This window comes from Neofelis nebulosa, chromosome 4, assembly GCF_028018385.1.
Source record: "Neofelis nebulosa isolate mNeoNeb1 chromosome 4, mNeoNeb1.pri, whole genome shotgun sequence".
Taxonomy (NCBI): Eukaryota; Metazoa; Chordata; class Mammalia; order Carnivora; family Felidae; genus Neofelis; species Neofelis nebulosa.
Genome location: NC_080785.1, coordinates 124,747,476 through 124,763,911, shown reverse-complemented (window position 1 = coordinate 124,763,911; position 16,436 = coordinate 124,747,476). Strand labels below are relative to the sequence as shown.

At 43.1% G+C, this 16,436-nt stretch overlaps 1 protein-coding gene across 2 annotated transcripts in view; it reads right to left on the bottom strand.

Moving 5' to 3' along the window:
* Positions 1–16,436, bottom strand: part of IL5RA (interleukin 5 receptor subunit alpha) — a 38,803-nt gene that overhangs the window by 15,047 nt on the left and 7,320 nt on the right. For both annotated transcript variants that reach the window (XM_058726180.1, XM_058726181.1), the window contains 5 exons: positions 15,529–15,667; positions 12,377–12,530; positions 12,115–12,302; positions 9,935–10,080; positions 6,501–6,639 (listed from right to left, as the gene is read on the bottom strand). In XM_058726180.1, coding sequence (XP_058582163.1) covers positions 6,501–6,639; positions 9,935–10,080; positions 12,115–12,302; positions 12,377–12,530; positions 15,529–15,667 — 766 coding nt within the window. The remainder of the gene's footprint in view (positions 1–6,500; positions 6,640–9,934; positions 10,081–12,114; positions 12,303–12,376; positions 12,531–15,528; positions 15,668–16,436) is intronic.

The window sequence follows — 16,436 nt, the reverse complement described above, 5'->3', positions numbered from 1 at the left end:
TGCAGTACTGTTCATCTGCGTTACCCCTCATAGGACTAGACTTGAAGGAGAATAGAGAAATTATGGTTATTATTCTCTGTTTCACAGGCTTTCTGCACAGCACTCCCAAGCACCACGGAACTGTGGTTCCTGTAAGGGGCTGCGGAGTCTGTTTTGTTAACCTTCTAGCAAGTCCCATTGAAAGCTGGCTGCGCTCATCATATAAAAACAAGAAATGAGGGGGTGAAGAGGTGTAATCCTGGTTCTGTTATTTGCTACTGAGGTGACCTTGAGCAGGATGTCCTCTCCAGTATCCACTGCCTGCTTTGTAAAATGGAGATAAGGACTGAATGAGTTGGTAGAGGCAAAGTCCTTGGCCCAGTGCTAGTACATAGTAGGTGCTTCACAAATACTAGTTACAATCGTTAGACATGTTTATATGAGATCTGAAGAATCAAGATGATTTCCCTAAATCATCAAAGCAAGACTAAGACTCAAGTGCTGTCAGAATCTTCAAAATGTGGAATAATAAGCTCAGCCCTGGAGGGGAAAGGAACACACCAAATAATCGAGATACCAGAGAAATAGGCACATAAGGCATCTAGGCTTCTAACTCTCAGGGATCTAGGTTAACATGAAACTATTTACAACTCGGTCATAAGCTGGACGAACATCACCCTTTCAGAAACCACAGCCCCACTGCCCATCTTCCTGCCTCAGTTTCCCCAGCTAGCACCATGACCTATGGGATGATAAAGCATGGCAGAAAGAATAGGGTGAGGAACCAATCATGTGGCTTGGTTCCAGGCCCTCTGTCACTGGGGGCATTTCTTTAACTTCTCTGCATCTTTTCTCACATAATCTGTAAATCCATGTGATTAGGAAAATTCTTTGTTTGTAAGAATACACAAGATAGCACACACAAGAACAGGCCTAGCAAAGTACCTGGCTCAACAATAGTCTCTCCTTCCTCTGAGCTGTTGTCCCATCTGATGGCCCCATCGTGGGGTGGGATTCATGCATGGAAGGGCAGTGTGGGCACCACTAGAGGTGGCCCTCCTTGAAAACACAGTAGAAAGTGCCTGCTCCTGACAGATGGGGACAGAATCTAAAAGCTTCCCTCTATCCCTCCTTCAGACCACAGGGATCATCCAAGGGGGAGGTGGTCCTGCCCACCCACCCACTGAGAGCAAATGGTGGGACTACAAGCGTTTGAAACCACAGGAGCCTGGATTGAAGGACACAGTTGACTGGACAGACTACCATGTTTACCAACTTGAAATCCCCGATTTGCAAAGAAAACCCCAAATCCCCACAAGTTCTCTCAGCCTCAGGTGAGCCCGACTGGGTTTTTCAGGTTAAGTCAACTATTTTTTTTAAATCAGTTTTGTCTGTATTAGTCTCTTCCCCATGAAAATTTTAGCATTTGCAATTTTTTTTTTTCCACAGGCCAAGGGCCACCTAATTTGGCACCTCTGCTGTGTTTCTTCTTCCTGTTTCCCATCGCTAGTTTTCTCTTTGTTTCACCACAGTGTGAGAATTTAGAAAGTGTGTGGTGACAAAACAGAAAATAAAGGAGGAGAGAGTGCAGGAGGTGTCCAGGGCTGAGGGTGGGGCTGCAGGACTTGACCTCGGCCTTGGATCCAGGTGACCTGGGTCCATGTAGGTGTGTCCTCACATATTCACAGGCTGTTAAAGCCAAGTCCAAGGACAAAGACAACAAGAGTTGCCTGTGGGAACCTTGCTTCCATCTCAACCCAAACTCTCAAACACATCCCTGATATTCTGGCCCAACCTATTTTCAGGCTGAAGGCTGGGTCATGTGGCCTGAAGAACCATTCCCCCCTACCACTGCCCCATATTGTGACAGGAAAGCTAAGGCCAGGATTTCCTCTAACTCATCTTGTAGAAAGCGATGCCTCTGAAGGCAACAAGCGTCCTCTCAGCCTTGACCATCTTGAGGACTGTGGGAAACTTTGCTCTACTCCCGGAGGTACAAATACTACATGTCTCAAGCCTAAAGAATCTTAAAATAAAAAAAAAAAAAAAGGAAGAAAAACATTTTAATCGGTAGCTGGTATTGTCATGGCATAGATCCCAGCCTTCAGATAGGGCTTACATTGAGATGGGGCAAAGCCCAATCGCTGGTTTCCAGGGCAATGTCTGTGACTGGGGTTAAGACCCGTCTCAGATAAGCAGGTCTCAGAAGGACTAAGCTTTTAACAGTGACACGGCTGGGAATTAATGCAGGGTGGACTCACCTAGCAAACACTCTTTTCCACAAGTAAGGATATAGCTGACGGGAATTTTATTTTCATTGCTTTTTTCATGCATGGCTTGTGAGCTTCATGGAGCACGGAGGAGGAGAAAGATGATGGACTGGACTGCAGGACATGGAAGGCTTCAGTAGAGCAGGGTCAGGATAGAAGAGGTTTTAGTAAACAGGAGACGGCAGAGATAAGAATCCGGAAGTTGAGAGAAAGTTTTAAAAAGGAGAAAGAAAGAGGTGTGAAAAGTGGGAAGTCAGCTCTCAAGATAAGATGGAGAGGCCAAGTGGAGGAAGAGCAGTTGATAACTAGCACTAGCACTGATAAAACGAAACCGCTATGGCTATTTCCATTCGAAAACAAACAGGTTTCATGTGCTGGGAATCCTAGCACAGGAGGGCCCATCTGGGGCTTAGGTTTGGGGCACTTGCTGGCTCTACCCCCTCACCACTATCCCCTGTACCTCTTGGCCATCCAGGGACCTTGCCAACCCAAGCAAGACCTGCCGTCTGGTCTCCTCTGCCCTCCTTTTCTCAGTCAAGACTTACCTTTCCTGTGTCTTGCTATTTAAAAACCTTGGGCCATCATGGGTTAATGAGTGAATGGAATGTATTCCACTTCACTGATTGACCAATATGTCACTTCTTTGAGACAATTAGCTATTAATAGCCACTTCTGGGCTGTTTGATAATTACTGATTTATTTAATATCTCTGGCTCTCCATTTCCTTAAAAGAGATGGAGTTAATAATACCTGTGAAAGAGGTGATATTGGAGTTGGGCTGCCGAGTGAAAATGGAAGGGGAGGGCTCCAGGTGCCATACACACAAGGTAGGAGAGGAGGAAGGTTGTCTAAAGGAAACGAATGTAGCGACAAAACTGCCTGATAGACTGCAAGCCAAGTATAATTACGGTTGCATCCCCAAGGGGTAAGGAAGAGCCATGCAACGTGTCCCAGAGGGGCCCGGACTTCCTATTATGTTTATTAATCATCTTGATGAAAATGGAAAGTCTGCATTGATTAAATTCTCTAATGATCCTAAACTGAGCAGGGGAGTAAATTCTAGAAACGATGGATTTGTAAGGTGAATGGTAATATTAATCAGCTCATCTTATGAAAAGGGTGGCAGTAAATGAAATAGGATTTGCCATAGATAATGGCAGTGAGGCATATACCTGGGGGGGAATTATAATGAGCCTAGTTCCAAACTAGGAAGCTGTTTTTTAGGAAATAATAATGGGAGGAGAGCTCTTAAATGGAGAGTGAATAATAAAATAAAAACAAGCTCAAAATAAACTGTCATTATGGATCACAATTTCACTCTCAGCATTTTTGTGGTGGGCTGAGGGAGTGTAGAAGAACCTTGGGGGTGCAGCATAGACATCTTGCAGGCCAGGAAACGAGGACGCACAGAGGTTAGGCATTAGCGACTCATTAGGGGTGGCAAAACCCAGGCACACTCCTCACCACTCTGTTCCCTGCAGCGGTGACAGGAGATCGTCACTCCTGAGACACCTACGTGTAACACCACCCTCGAAGTCTGCTCAGATCACCCGGCTTGTGAGGAGTTGTCTTTTGCCATCTCTAGTTAGGGTCCTAGAGCTAGACACTGGCAGAGCCATGACTAAAACCTGAATTTCTTGATTCGTCTTTGCTTAGTCTCTAAGTTCTAAACTGCCCACCGTCAACACTGACCTGAACTACACAATTCAAACGCTCAGAAAGCAGAACTGGTGTCTTACCCTGGGTTTCTACCTTGGTTTCCACCACGTTCATTTGAAATCCTTGGATGGCATTAAAAAAAAAAAAATCTCAAACTCAGAAATCTCAATAATTTGGGCCCAAGTTATGTGCCCCTGGGGAATAACATACACCAGTTTTTTTAATTTGTCCAAATGCAAGTAATGAAAATTAAGCTTTGATCACAAGCTTTTGATAAAATGAATAATCTTGTTAAAAATTTCCTGGGGCTCATAAATGTTTCTTCTGTTTGTTTTGCTCTTGGTGAGCAAAGTGAATTTTCTTTGTGCAGAAGGAGCAGTGTTGAGGGGGGTCCTGTGTGTGTCGGGTCTGTTGAGCAGGTTGGGGCATCAACCTCGGGAGGAGGGTGGGGAGGGAAGACTGGCCTTGGCAGAATTAGGAAGTGGGTGCAGTTGGCCCAGTCTTGGTTCCTTTTACCTCCTTTGTTGCGCCTCTTCCCAGGAAGGCTCCTGCTGAGCCCTGTGGGGTGATTTTGGGGGCCATCCCATAAGGCTGTGCTGATTGGGTGAAATACAAGTGCAGGAGGTGCAGTTCCCCTTAACAAACTCTGCAGCTCCACAGGGCCAGCCCCACTGAAGACTCAGAGTAACTCTGAAATTCTCAGGCCTCTCTTCATGTCTCCCAGTCTTCCGTGGAAACCTACCTGAGGCACTCTAACCTGACTCACGTCCACAGAGCCTAATGGGTCACTGCCCAGGATTTTCCTAAAGAGCCACCCATTAGCCTAAGTGAATGAATTAAATGGAAAGTTTTACAATAGGCCTGGAAGAAAGGTCTCCTTAAGGATGCTCTTCAAATGATCATTGAATAGCCCATAGGAAGAGTGAGAGGTAACATTCACATGCTTGACCCTCCATAACCACAAAGATAGGTCCCAGGATCTCATAATTGTGTAATTTGTTCAACACCTTGCAGCTTGCAGAATCCTGCCACACCAAGGCTTACCGCTAAGAGTTTGGGCCCTATGTTGTGTCAGCCTCAGTTTGAATCCCATATCTGCCACTCGCACATGCAGAGTTAAACAAATTGCCTAAACTTTCCAAAACCATTTTCTCATCTACAAGTTAGTGCTGTTGATACGGTTAACGCAGGTAACTCATGTAAAGCATTTAGCAGGGTTTGGCAAACCGCCATCAATAAATGTTATCTGAGGCCATCGGCTTTTAATTTCATAGTACCCTGGGAGGCGGGTGAGGTGTATATTATCTTCTTTGTCCTGGGAACCCATGCAAAGTCAGAGAGAAGTGATTTGTCCAAGGCTATGAGGTCAGTATGTGCCAAAGCTGGGTGTTAAACCTGACCTATCTGACCAAGGTTCCAGACTTCCTTCCGCTGTTCTACATTCTTGTAGATCTTACGCAGCACTTAACCACGTATGTCCACATCCTCAGGCTACATGGTTGCAGTACACACAAGAGATCTATTAGTTGTTTTTCAACTGTCCACTTCTGTCCTAAAAGGTCTATGGATACCCAGGACACCCAGGTGGTAAGAAACACAGGCTGTGAATTTTCTATCTTCAAGCTGCAAGGCCACATCTCTAGGTCATGGGATTGCCATCTGGAGCTGAGTAAGCATGGGAATGTGCCCTCACTTCCAGAGCATCCATGGAGTACTTCATTACCCTTCACAGATGCCACAGACAGATACGGTGATCTTCTTGCAGAATAAACTAGCGATTTTAGTCCTAAAGGAAAACAGCTGCAGAACACAGAAGTCCAGGCTACACCCAACCCTTCTGGTCCCCTGTGTCTGTTATGCTAAAGGCCCAGGAATGGGTCTAGATTTTGCAGGCCCTGAGTTGCTTCAATTTTGGAACTTTCTTTAAGCAAAGAAACAAAAATATGAAATCAAAATTAGCTGTGGGAAAAATGTAGAGATGGAGCTTAGATTAGTAGTTGGCAGGGGTTAGGAATAGAGACGTGCAACAGAGATCGTGTTTGTAAAGGGGCAACAGAAGGGATCCTTGCAATGGATGCATAAACCTGCAAATGGGGTAGAATTGCATAGCGCTCAATACACAAAAGCGTGCATATAAAATTGATGAAATCCGAATAAGATCAGTGGTCATTACCAATGATAATTCTGGTTGTGATCTTGTACTGTAGTTTTGTAGGCTGCTACCCTTGGGGTAAAGTGGATGAAAGACACATGAGTTCTCTCTGTATAATATCTCGCAACTACATGTGAATCTTCAATTATCTCAGAAAGCTTAATTATTTAAAAAAAAAAAAAGGATAAAAGTAGAATCAGATAATCCAAAAACAAGGCGAGGGGGAGTGGTATGGAGCTTTAGCAAGGCTTATGCTAGCAAGATGCTTGAACATGTAAGCTTTGTTGACTTAATGGTAAATCTGTCTCTGGTCAAAAAGGCAGTAGACTGACAGAAGATCAGGAAGTTTAGATCGCTAAGTGAATGTGTACACTTTCCAGGATCATCTGCTTTAACCATGAGGAAGGTCACTTGCTTTAAAATAAACAGAAGATACTTACCCACGTATATAGGTTGACTCCACTCGCTCCAAAACCCCATCTGTCTGCACACAGAGCTCACGGTGGCTCTCACTTGAACGGAATACTTAGAAATATCATCAATTATTGAGATGAATGCATTCGTCATCAGTTTTTCTGTCTGAATGGAGAAAAATAGCATTATAAGACTCTCTGGACACAAAATTTAAGAAATGCCAGTTACCAGAAAAGAAGGCCATACATAAGTAATCTGACTCGCTTTTATGTGACCCTTTTAAAATCAACAGGGCCCGCATTGCTGAGTTTATTCTAGAATGCTTCAGTAGAGATGTGTCACAGTTATCCTTCAAGGGAAAGTGATCTTGTAATCAAAATGAATGAAAAGTCATTGGTAAGTTCTGGATGATTTACCTGGGTCTGTTTAAGGTTTCCAAATTAAAAGACTGGGGTGGCCTATAGTAGAACGCATAATCCCCCTCATCTTGTCCTTCCATATTCTGTAGCCAAGTTAGTATTCCATCTTATTCAGCAGGCATCAGCAAACTACAATGTGGGGGCCGGTATGGCCTGCTGTCTGTTTTTGTAGGGCCTGCAGGCTAAGAATGGTTTATACGTCTCTAAATGATTGAAAAATATCAAAAAGAGTATTTCATGACACATGAAACTGAAATTTCAGTGTCCGCAAATAAAGTTTTACTGGAACACACCCATGCCTATTTATGTATTATCTATGGCTGCTTTTGTTCCACAATGGTAGAGCTGAGTAACTGTTACAGAAACCATATGGCCTGCTAAGCCTAAAATATCTGGCTCTTTACCAAAAAAAAAACAAAAAACAAAAAAAACTCCTGATCCCTGATGTGCAGGAAGATCTCAAACAACTGGAGCATAGGGAAAAGGAAAGAGCAGAGTCATTGAATCTAGGAAAGGCTGGGTTTGAATCCTATACCCCAAACTACCTGCTGGACAACTTCCTTGACTTCTCTGAGCCTCTGTTTTCTCATCTGTAAAGTAGGCATAACAGCACCTAAGCATGGATTATTGAATTAAATGGAATTGCCCTTGTAATTCCAAGTTTAAAGATGTACTAGGTTGAATCCTATGAAAACTACCAATATTCAACCCACTTTTGATGAGCAAAAACAGCAATATTGGTTCAATATAATAATATGTGTTTGGTATTAGTAAATGCTGGTTTGCTACAGGCAACTTAGAGTTACATAGTCTGGTGTTGAAACAAGGCTATTGTATCACAAATGAGACTGTCTCTGATATTCTCTCTCCTGGTCAGTGTTCACACCACTCAGCTAATCCTTTGGGCCCCAAACCAGAGATGTGCCCATGACACCTATATCTTACATTCTTCTGTGTGTGTTTCTCCTTTGTTCACCCTGCCTCATGAGCACTGCCTGATTTATCTTGTCGTGTTTCGCTTGGACAATTGCCATAGCCATTAACCCAATGTGCCTGTCTCCACATGGCCCCTCCACCTGCATCCAGATTTCATGCTGCTACCAAAAATATTCTTTGATTTTGCAGATGTGGCCAGAGTTCTGAATGAATAAAACTCTTCAATGGCTTTCAGCACCTATGGCAATGGCTTTAAAAAGAGAAACCACTCCTTCCCCCCCACCCCCCACCCCCAAATTCCAGTCATTCTGGGAGAAGTCACAGTGTGGAATCTAGAGTTACTATTCCAATATTGGCTTTATGTCCAGGCCAATTCATTTACTGCCACTTGGCTGAAGGAACATGCTCTTTTAAGCCTTTGAGTTATGCCTTCTGCCTAGACCCCCTGCCACTTAGAGTGTGGTTGGCAGATTGGTGTGGGTCAGGAGCTGTTTATTACTGATCCTCAGTGAGGTAAACACAGGAATAGAGACAACAATTTAGGGGCTTTTGTAGCAATGTGACATTGCCACAGCATTCTAGCCCATGAATGGGTGTGTCTCTGGGCATCTTTGATTTCCCTAGCATTTCATTTTTAAGCGATTTTCCAAAAGAAACAATTCAAAATTAAATTAGAAATCTAATTAAAAATTAGGAATTACAAATTAAAAAAAAGAAAGTCTTTTAGCATTGGTATTTTGGGAAGCACTGGCTACAAACTACCCATCCTTCATGATTTCACTCAGTTCTTCTCGGTGGGGGCCCTAACTGGTTGCTTTGCCCACCCCCTCCTTTGGACCCATATTGGCCCTTCCTCTGAGGTGGTGAGTGTGTCCACTAGACTACGCCCCTTGATGGCAGAGACAGTATCTTATCTTTTTAACTCCCGCCCAGAAACCAGTGGGTAAATATTTGTTGAATCAGATTGGATGGAATTGAATTTGCTTTGCCTACTGTCACTGAGACATGAGTTGTAATCCCAACTTCCCTACAGCTTTGCCAGCTCGGTGACTTTGGGCAAGTGGCTTAATCTCTCTCTGCCTCACTTTTCTGTGTAATGGGGATGATAATTACTTAATGCAGTTCCTGGGAGGAGGGAATAAATTAGCATAATAAAGGTTGACACATAGTTGATGTTTCATAAATGCTGGCTTTCCTCTCAGTTCTTGTCTCTTGAACTCTTTGTCCATTAGTGCTTATGAGTATATCTCAGTTGTGGTGAGATACATAAAATGGAAAATTTATCATCTTAACTACGTGTACAGTTCGGGAGTGATGAGCACATTCGCACTGTTGTGTACCCGCTCTCCGGCACGCTTTCATCCTGCAACACCGAAACTCTACTTGTTAAACAACAGCTCCCCCGTGGCCCCTCCTCCCAGTTCCTGGAAACCATCATTCTACTCTCTGTCTCTCTGGGTTTGACTACTCTTGGTATCTCCTATAAGTGCAGTCCCACAGTATTTGTCTTTTGGTGGCTGGTTTATTTCACTTAACGTAGTGTCCTCAAGGTTCATCCGGGTCCTAGCGTGTGTCATGATCCCCTTCCTTGTTAAGGCAGAACAACAGAGCCCTGTATGTATACACCACAATTGGTTTATCCATTCATCATCTATCAGTGGACAGCTGGGTTGTTTCCTCCTTTTGGCTCTTGTGAATAATGGTGCTATGAACAGGGATGTACAAATTTCTCTTTGAGACCCTGCTTATAATTCTTTTGGATATAAACCAAGAAGTGGAATTGTTGCATCACACGATGATCTTCTTTTTGATTGTTTGAGAAACCTCCATACTGTTTTCCATAGTGGCTGCAACTTTTCATATTTGCACCAAAAAATAGTGTTACTGTGTTTTTATGTGATCCTTTGTGTTATTTTGAACCAAAAGTATGTCCTTTCAAGACCAAAAGCCAGTAAAGCGTGGTTTATTTTTACAAATCTTGGGTAGACACGTTACCTTTGACCTTGTTAGTTCCAAGCTGTAACCACAGCTGTTACTGAATATAATTTTTACAGTGTTTCTAAGAGAATGCTACTATCAAATATTGGAACGATCCAAAGAATTACCTGGAAATAATTTTTCCTTGTGTTGTAAATTTTCACTTCATATTCAAAGCAGTGAATTGGAAAGGCAGAAACTGGTTTTTCCCACTGAATTGAAAGACAGGTTCCTTCAATCTCTGCTGTGACATTCACTGGAGGATTAATGCGATCTAGGTTAGAGAATAAAACGTCAGTGATCTAGGTTGATCAATCCAATCCACTCACACTTCCCAAGGCATTTCTGAGATACAATCTTCTCAAGGATCTACCTTCAAGTTTTAATTAACTGATCTCCAAATCATAGGACCCCAGTGGCTCACAGATGACTCTCATAGTTGTAGTACTGAAGAGATCCTGCCTCTAATCTTAAAGGATTCCTATTCCAAATCACATTGAAGGGTTGAGTCCCTTTCCGCTTCAGCTCATTCCAAGACCCATTGCACCATCCCTGTTCCTCAAGCTGGACCAAACTAGGTAAACCTGATCCTAGAGAGAAACCTTGGAGCTTCCACAAAGCACTGCCTCTACTAAGCAGGTGTGTGGCTCTGGGTAAGAATCTCCTTATTCTGAGCTTCAGTTTTGTTTCATTTTGTCTCGTTTCGGTTTTGGGGGGGGGGGGAATGGAGTGGTAAGGTTCAATTTTCTCTGCATAAAAAGAATGGGCCACATTTGTCTAACAATTGTAGAGTTCTTTCTCCTGAGTTATCACCTGATTATCTCATAGCCTTGTGATGTGGGTAGAAATTATTTTTAAGCGAGCGCTCTTGTCTCAGGCTATGTGACTTAGATCTCACAATTAATGAATCATAGGGACAATCTAAGAATGGGATGTATTGGTTCCAGAGCCTCCCGTTCCCTAGGCAGAAAAATTTTAACCAGGAATCTATTTCTTTTAGTAGTATGAGGAACTTATCTCTAATAAATGAAAATCATACAGGAAAATGAATCCCTGTGGTCTGTACCAGGTTGTGCCCATTTTCATATTAGTATTGTTTCCCATGTCCTACTCAGCATTGTTTATTACTTATTTTTAGGAAAGGGACATTTTTAGGTCATCTGAGAAATATACTGTTGAATAGAATTATATAACCTCTTGTGAGCTGGTTCTTTAAACCAAGTTATATACTTCATTTGATAGAGATATAGATAAATCATGTCCCTTTAAATAACACCTTGTCTATTTATAATTATGTATCATTACCAGGCATTGTTCTAAGCACTGTAGAGTTCTTAACACACTTAGTTCTCACAAAAATTTTGCAGGAAATAATAATTTATCCCCATTTCTTTCTGATAAGAAGACCGAGGTACAGGGCAATGACCAGCTTGTCTACGGTCACTCAGCTAGTTGGTGGTGGAGCCAGGACCTAAGCCAAGGCAGCCTGACCCCACAGCCCATGCCAGTAAATACACTACCGCTGAAATCTTGAGGGTTAGTAACAAGAATGCTACGTGAAAGGCTCCTGATGAATTTCATTAATACAAGCATCTAGGATGAAGGAGACTACAGTATTTCTATTTTGAGAATGGAGCCAATGAAACCTTAAATAATATGCTGACATCTGAGAATCCCTATGCTGAGAGAGACATTTTAGGACCACCTGGAGGAGACAGACCAGCGTGGCAAAGGGTCCTAAGAGGAAAGCATGAGAAATTGGGGGTGGGGAGCTTGGGGAAGAGAAATCTCAGGATGAGAAAGCTTGCTGTATTTTGCTAGCTCTGAGACCATCTTGTGGGGAAAGGGATGAGAATTATTTGGAGGTACCACTCCATCACAGCACCAGAAACTTCATGAAATGAGTCAGAGCTGAAAAATGAAAGGGATACTCCCTTCAGCAGTGGGTTCACATTCCCTGGTTCAGTGATTCTCACATGGTGGAGATTCTGTCCCCCATGGGACATTTAGAAATGTTGGGAGATATTTTGTTGTCACAACTGCAGGGAGGATGTTACTGGTCCAGTAGGAAGAGACCAGGGATGCTGTTAAAAATCCTGCAACACACAGGACAGCTCCCACCAGACAGTTATCCATCCAAAATTATCAGTATTGCTGAGGCTGAGAAAGCTTGCCCCTGTGATTGTCAGGCAGGGGACAGATGATCACTTAGGGTTGAAAATTAGTCAAACCACGTGATCTTTATAAGCCCTTCGAAGCTGAGATTCTGCGATTTGGTTAGTCCAACTCTGAGTTAAGTCTACCTTACCGATTGCATGAAGAGCAAACAGCTGATCAAAAGGCTTGATTGGAGCATGCTTGCTTGAGCCATTAGCATGCACTGCGAGTGCCTCAATCCCTCTGCTGCTGATAAAAGTCTTTGGAAACCAGCATGCAGTATTTCTGTTCAGGGTGTCTCTCCTGTACTCCTGGCATTCTTCAGTCCAGGAGCCATACCTAAATCAAAATGCTCATAAGTTTTTAAGGCTATAGGAAAGAATGCATTTACTTAAGTAAAAGTAGGTACTCACCTATAGTAGAGAAAATACTGTGTATCCTCAGGGGCATCCTTGCCAGCTAGCCAGGAGCAGTGAAGAGAAACTTGGTATGGCCATAAGGGAGTATGATTATTCACTGTGGTGTTTGTGGTACATGTTAAATTCACAATCGAGGTTCCAGAAGACCCTAGATGGTCAATAAGATGGCCAAAAATAAGAATAAAATGTTTCCATGACAGTCTTTAAATCTCGTACTTCCTCTGAAACTGTAGTGATTGGGAACGTCTTACCATGAAAAAGTAATTGTTATCACACATTGATAGAAACCTATTTGCAAAGGACCAGCTCACTGTGGGATGAAGCTAGGATTATAAAGCCTGAGTTTCTGACAATAAAAAACCTGTCAGGGCACCAGGGTGGCTCCGTTGGATAAGTGTCTGACTTCAGCTCAGGTCATGATCTCACAGCATGGGTTCAAACCCTGCGTTGGGCTCTGTGCTGATAGCTCAGAGCCTGGATCCTGCTTCCGATTCTGTGTCTCCTCTCTCTCTCTGTCTCTCTCTTCCCGTTTCCCATTCATACTGTCTCTCTCAAAAATAAATATTAAAAAAATTTTTTTAAATGTTCTGTCTGGTGTGCCTGGGGGCTCAGCCGGTTAAGCCTCTAACTTTGGCTCAGGTCATGATCTTGCGGTTTGTGAATTCAGGCCCCACATTGGGCTCTGCACTGACAGCTCAGAGCCTGGAGTCTGCTTCGGATTCTGTACCTCTCTCTCTCTGCCCCCCTCCCACTTGTGTTTCTCTCTCTCTTTCTCAAAAATTAATAATAATAATAACCTTCTGGCTACTTGGGGCTAAGGGGGTGTACATGTGGGATATGCTTGTATGAAAATTTAACTACAATAGATTGTCATTCAGACCTTGGTGTCCAGCAACCTTGGTATTATAATACCACATCTTTCCATAGCTAACTGTGACACTTTAAGCCCTACTTATCTGGGCCTCAGTTTTTCCACCTGCAAATGAGAGAGTTGGTAGAGGAAGGTCTCCAGGGCCACTTCCACCCGAGAATCATGGGAGTCATTGTGTTGCATCATGCAGATGTCACATGAATAATGCAGATTGCTGCTTGGAAGGAAATGGGTTCTGGCCACACAGCATCATAACAACACTTCTTTGGAGATTCTGTGCCCACTTGCGTGCTGAAGGCCTCTTCAACATGCAAAGATATTAGAGAATCTTGTGATTTTCCACCATACCCATCACGTTACATTCCTTTCTGAAGATGATTTCTGAAGATCTCTGAAGATTGTTTGTCTGGAAAGCCTTGTTTTCATTTCAAACTGCATTGTCACCACATTAACTGGTGCTGTTCAGAGCACACTGTGCTGACCCTGGTCTTGTGGTTGCTCAGAGGAGGGAAGAAGCACTTTGGGCTGAGGGTCGGGGAGGACCTCATCAAAGTGAGAGCCTTTTGACTGAATCTCAAACAACAGAAGGGGTCTCCTCCCCTTAGTTTAAGTCAATTGTGTGATCATATTTATCACTGACAGCCAGTGTAGTTCAAGGGGGAGAAGAAGACAGGCCCCTTTTGTCTTCAGTGAAGTTAGAGAAAAGGGACATTGGCTACGGTGTATTATTACCATGTGCTGTCAGAGATGTTCGCTTGTATATATCCATATACAGCAAACATACATAATTTTGTGTCTATGCCTTGTAGTAAATGTACTGTCCATGCACTAAACGACCAGATGCTCCATGCCCAAAGTACACTTTAGACTCTTCCTGCAATCTGTTTGTCTCTCACCTCTCTTCCCAGGAATTATTTGATATGAATTCAATTTGATTCAAGGGAGAATTAACTTTTCGTTAGTGTCAACGTGTAGTGGCACGCTCAGAGAATAATTAGAATCGCAGAAATGTAATTCTGAAAGCTGCATTACTGGTAGAGTCCTGTTACTTACTGAGACCTGGAAAAGCACTCTAACGTAAGACACACAAAGGTCTGTATCCTGTGTCTACTGTGGATCAGTGTCTGTACTTGGAATCATGGCCATTGTGAACTGGCTGCTATCTGGTCTAGGCCACATGTTATAATGAATAAACGGGAAGATCTTTACAATGCTGCTCTCAGTCACGGGCACAGTTCTGGAGGTGTGTGGCTTTTTCATTCAGGGATGTGACAAGACAGTGGTTGAACGATGACCTATGGGCCAGACTGGCTAAGACAAATTGTTAGGAGGAGCACTCACATACCCTGGGACTTGGTGATCCTTCTCTCTTTACTCTGTGTGTGTGTGTGTGTGTGTGTGTGTGTGTGTGTGTGTTTCCAAGGGTTTAATCACAAGTATCACTGATTCTAAGTATTAGAAACCCCAGTTTTCCACAAAAGGACAGTATACAGACAGTGGGAGCTGTCTTCTTTCTTCATGGCAGGTTGTTCAGTCTTGTGGTTTCTATGAACCATCAGCAGCTTGCTTCAATTTGGTATGAAAAGTCATAGCATTCAGAACATACACACACACACATAAACATATATATGTACTGCTTGTTCTCCTGGCTGTAATCAAGCATGAGACACTGTCCCTGCTCCCAACAGGCTCCTAGTCAGAGGTGGCAGGATATAAATCTATTTGTGAAAGATAATGTCATATGTGCCAAATGAATAACACAGCCCATGAATGGGTTCCGGGGAGAAAGCATTCTTCAGTGTATAGGATGAAAAGTATAAGGGCTTTATAGAGGAGGTACAACTTGATCTGGGCTTAGACATATGGGAACGATTCAGGAAAATAGACAGAAGTTAATCCAGGAAAGCAAAGCCTCCTGGCAAGAATGAGCTGTCAGGTGGGGGTCAAGGTTAGAAAACTATCTGAGAAAAACAGAGGAATCGTGTAGGGTGTGGTTGGAAAATGTCTCAGAGAGACCTGATGGGCCCTGATTTCCCTGATGACCCTGTGACCTTTGGAGCAGGGCAGTGATAAGTGTAAGCTATGTTTGCAGGGGTGCAGCAGATGGGATTGGCAGGTTATGACAATAAGAAGTGAGCACAGCCTCAGGACGATGAGGAGGAGGAAGGACACTTGGCAGGAACTGCTGACTGACTCCAGAAAAGTCACTTGTCCAACTTTCACCACACCTGCACCGTCAGGAATACAACAGGAGGCCATTAGGAGCCTGCCTTACCAGGTGGAGCTTTAAGTTCAGCAGAAACCCAGCGGCTTGGTGGGAGGGGCTGGCCGTTCCAAGGGACCGTCTGCACACTTGCTGAAAAGCCTTTATGAAGAACGGTTACACGTTTGCTTTCAGTGTTCCTGGTTTCATACTAAAAATAAACCCCACAAGTCATGATATATAAAAGGGAAAGAGCATTCAGAGAGCTATTTTAATCCAATAGGCATTTTCTTCCACTTTTTAAATGGCACATAAATGAAATGCAATTAAGTACTTTGGCTAGAAAAAAAAATTAGGCCCGTGGTTTCACAGGTATGTAAATGCTTATCCCCAAAGTCATTGAGTGATGAAAATATGCACAGCTTTTTGCACACCATTTGTACCTCTACAAGTCTGATTTTAAAAAATAAGCGGCTATTTGGGATTCTCTCTCTGCCTCTCTCCTACTTGCACTGTCTGTATCTCCCTCAAAATAAATAAACTTTATAAAAGTACAATAATATAATAATTCCTCAATGATACATGAAGACATTCTTACAAAAACAAAAAACTGTAATTGAGGCACACATTTACTACAATCATCATCTCTAGTGTCCTAGTCTCTTCCCCAGAGGTAACTTTCTAAAAGAAAATTGTCTAGAATTCTGTGTTGACTGAAAAAATAGTTACTACCAATTGCTTCTCTCTTTGTTTGATTTTACTGCACATCTCCTAGGTATCAGGTGCCTTCACGTATGCCCTGTAGTGGGATACCCCAAAAGTGCATCTCCCAGACCTAGAGTGGTTGCCCGGATTTGAACTGGGCCTCTCTGGTTAGGCACCCGCTGCCTCCCACCTTACTCCAGTGCTCTCTTCTCTTTTTCTCTTTGCCTATTTTAAAGGGAACATAAAACCCATATCAAATTCTTTTATCTTCAAAG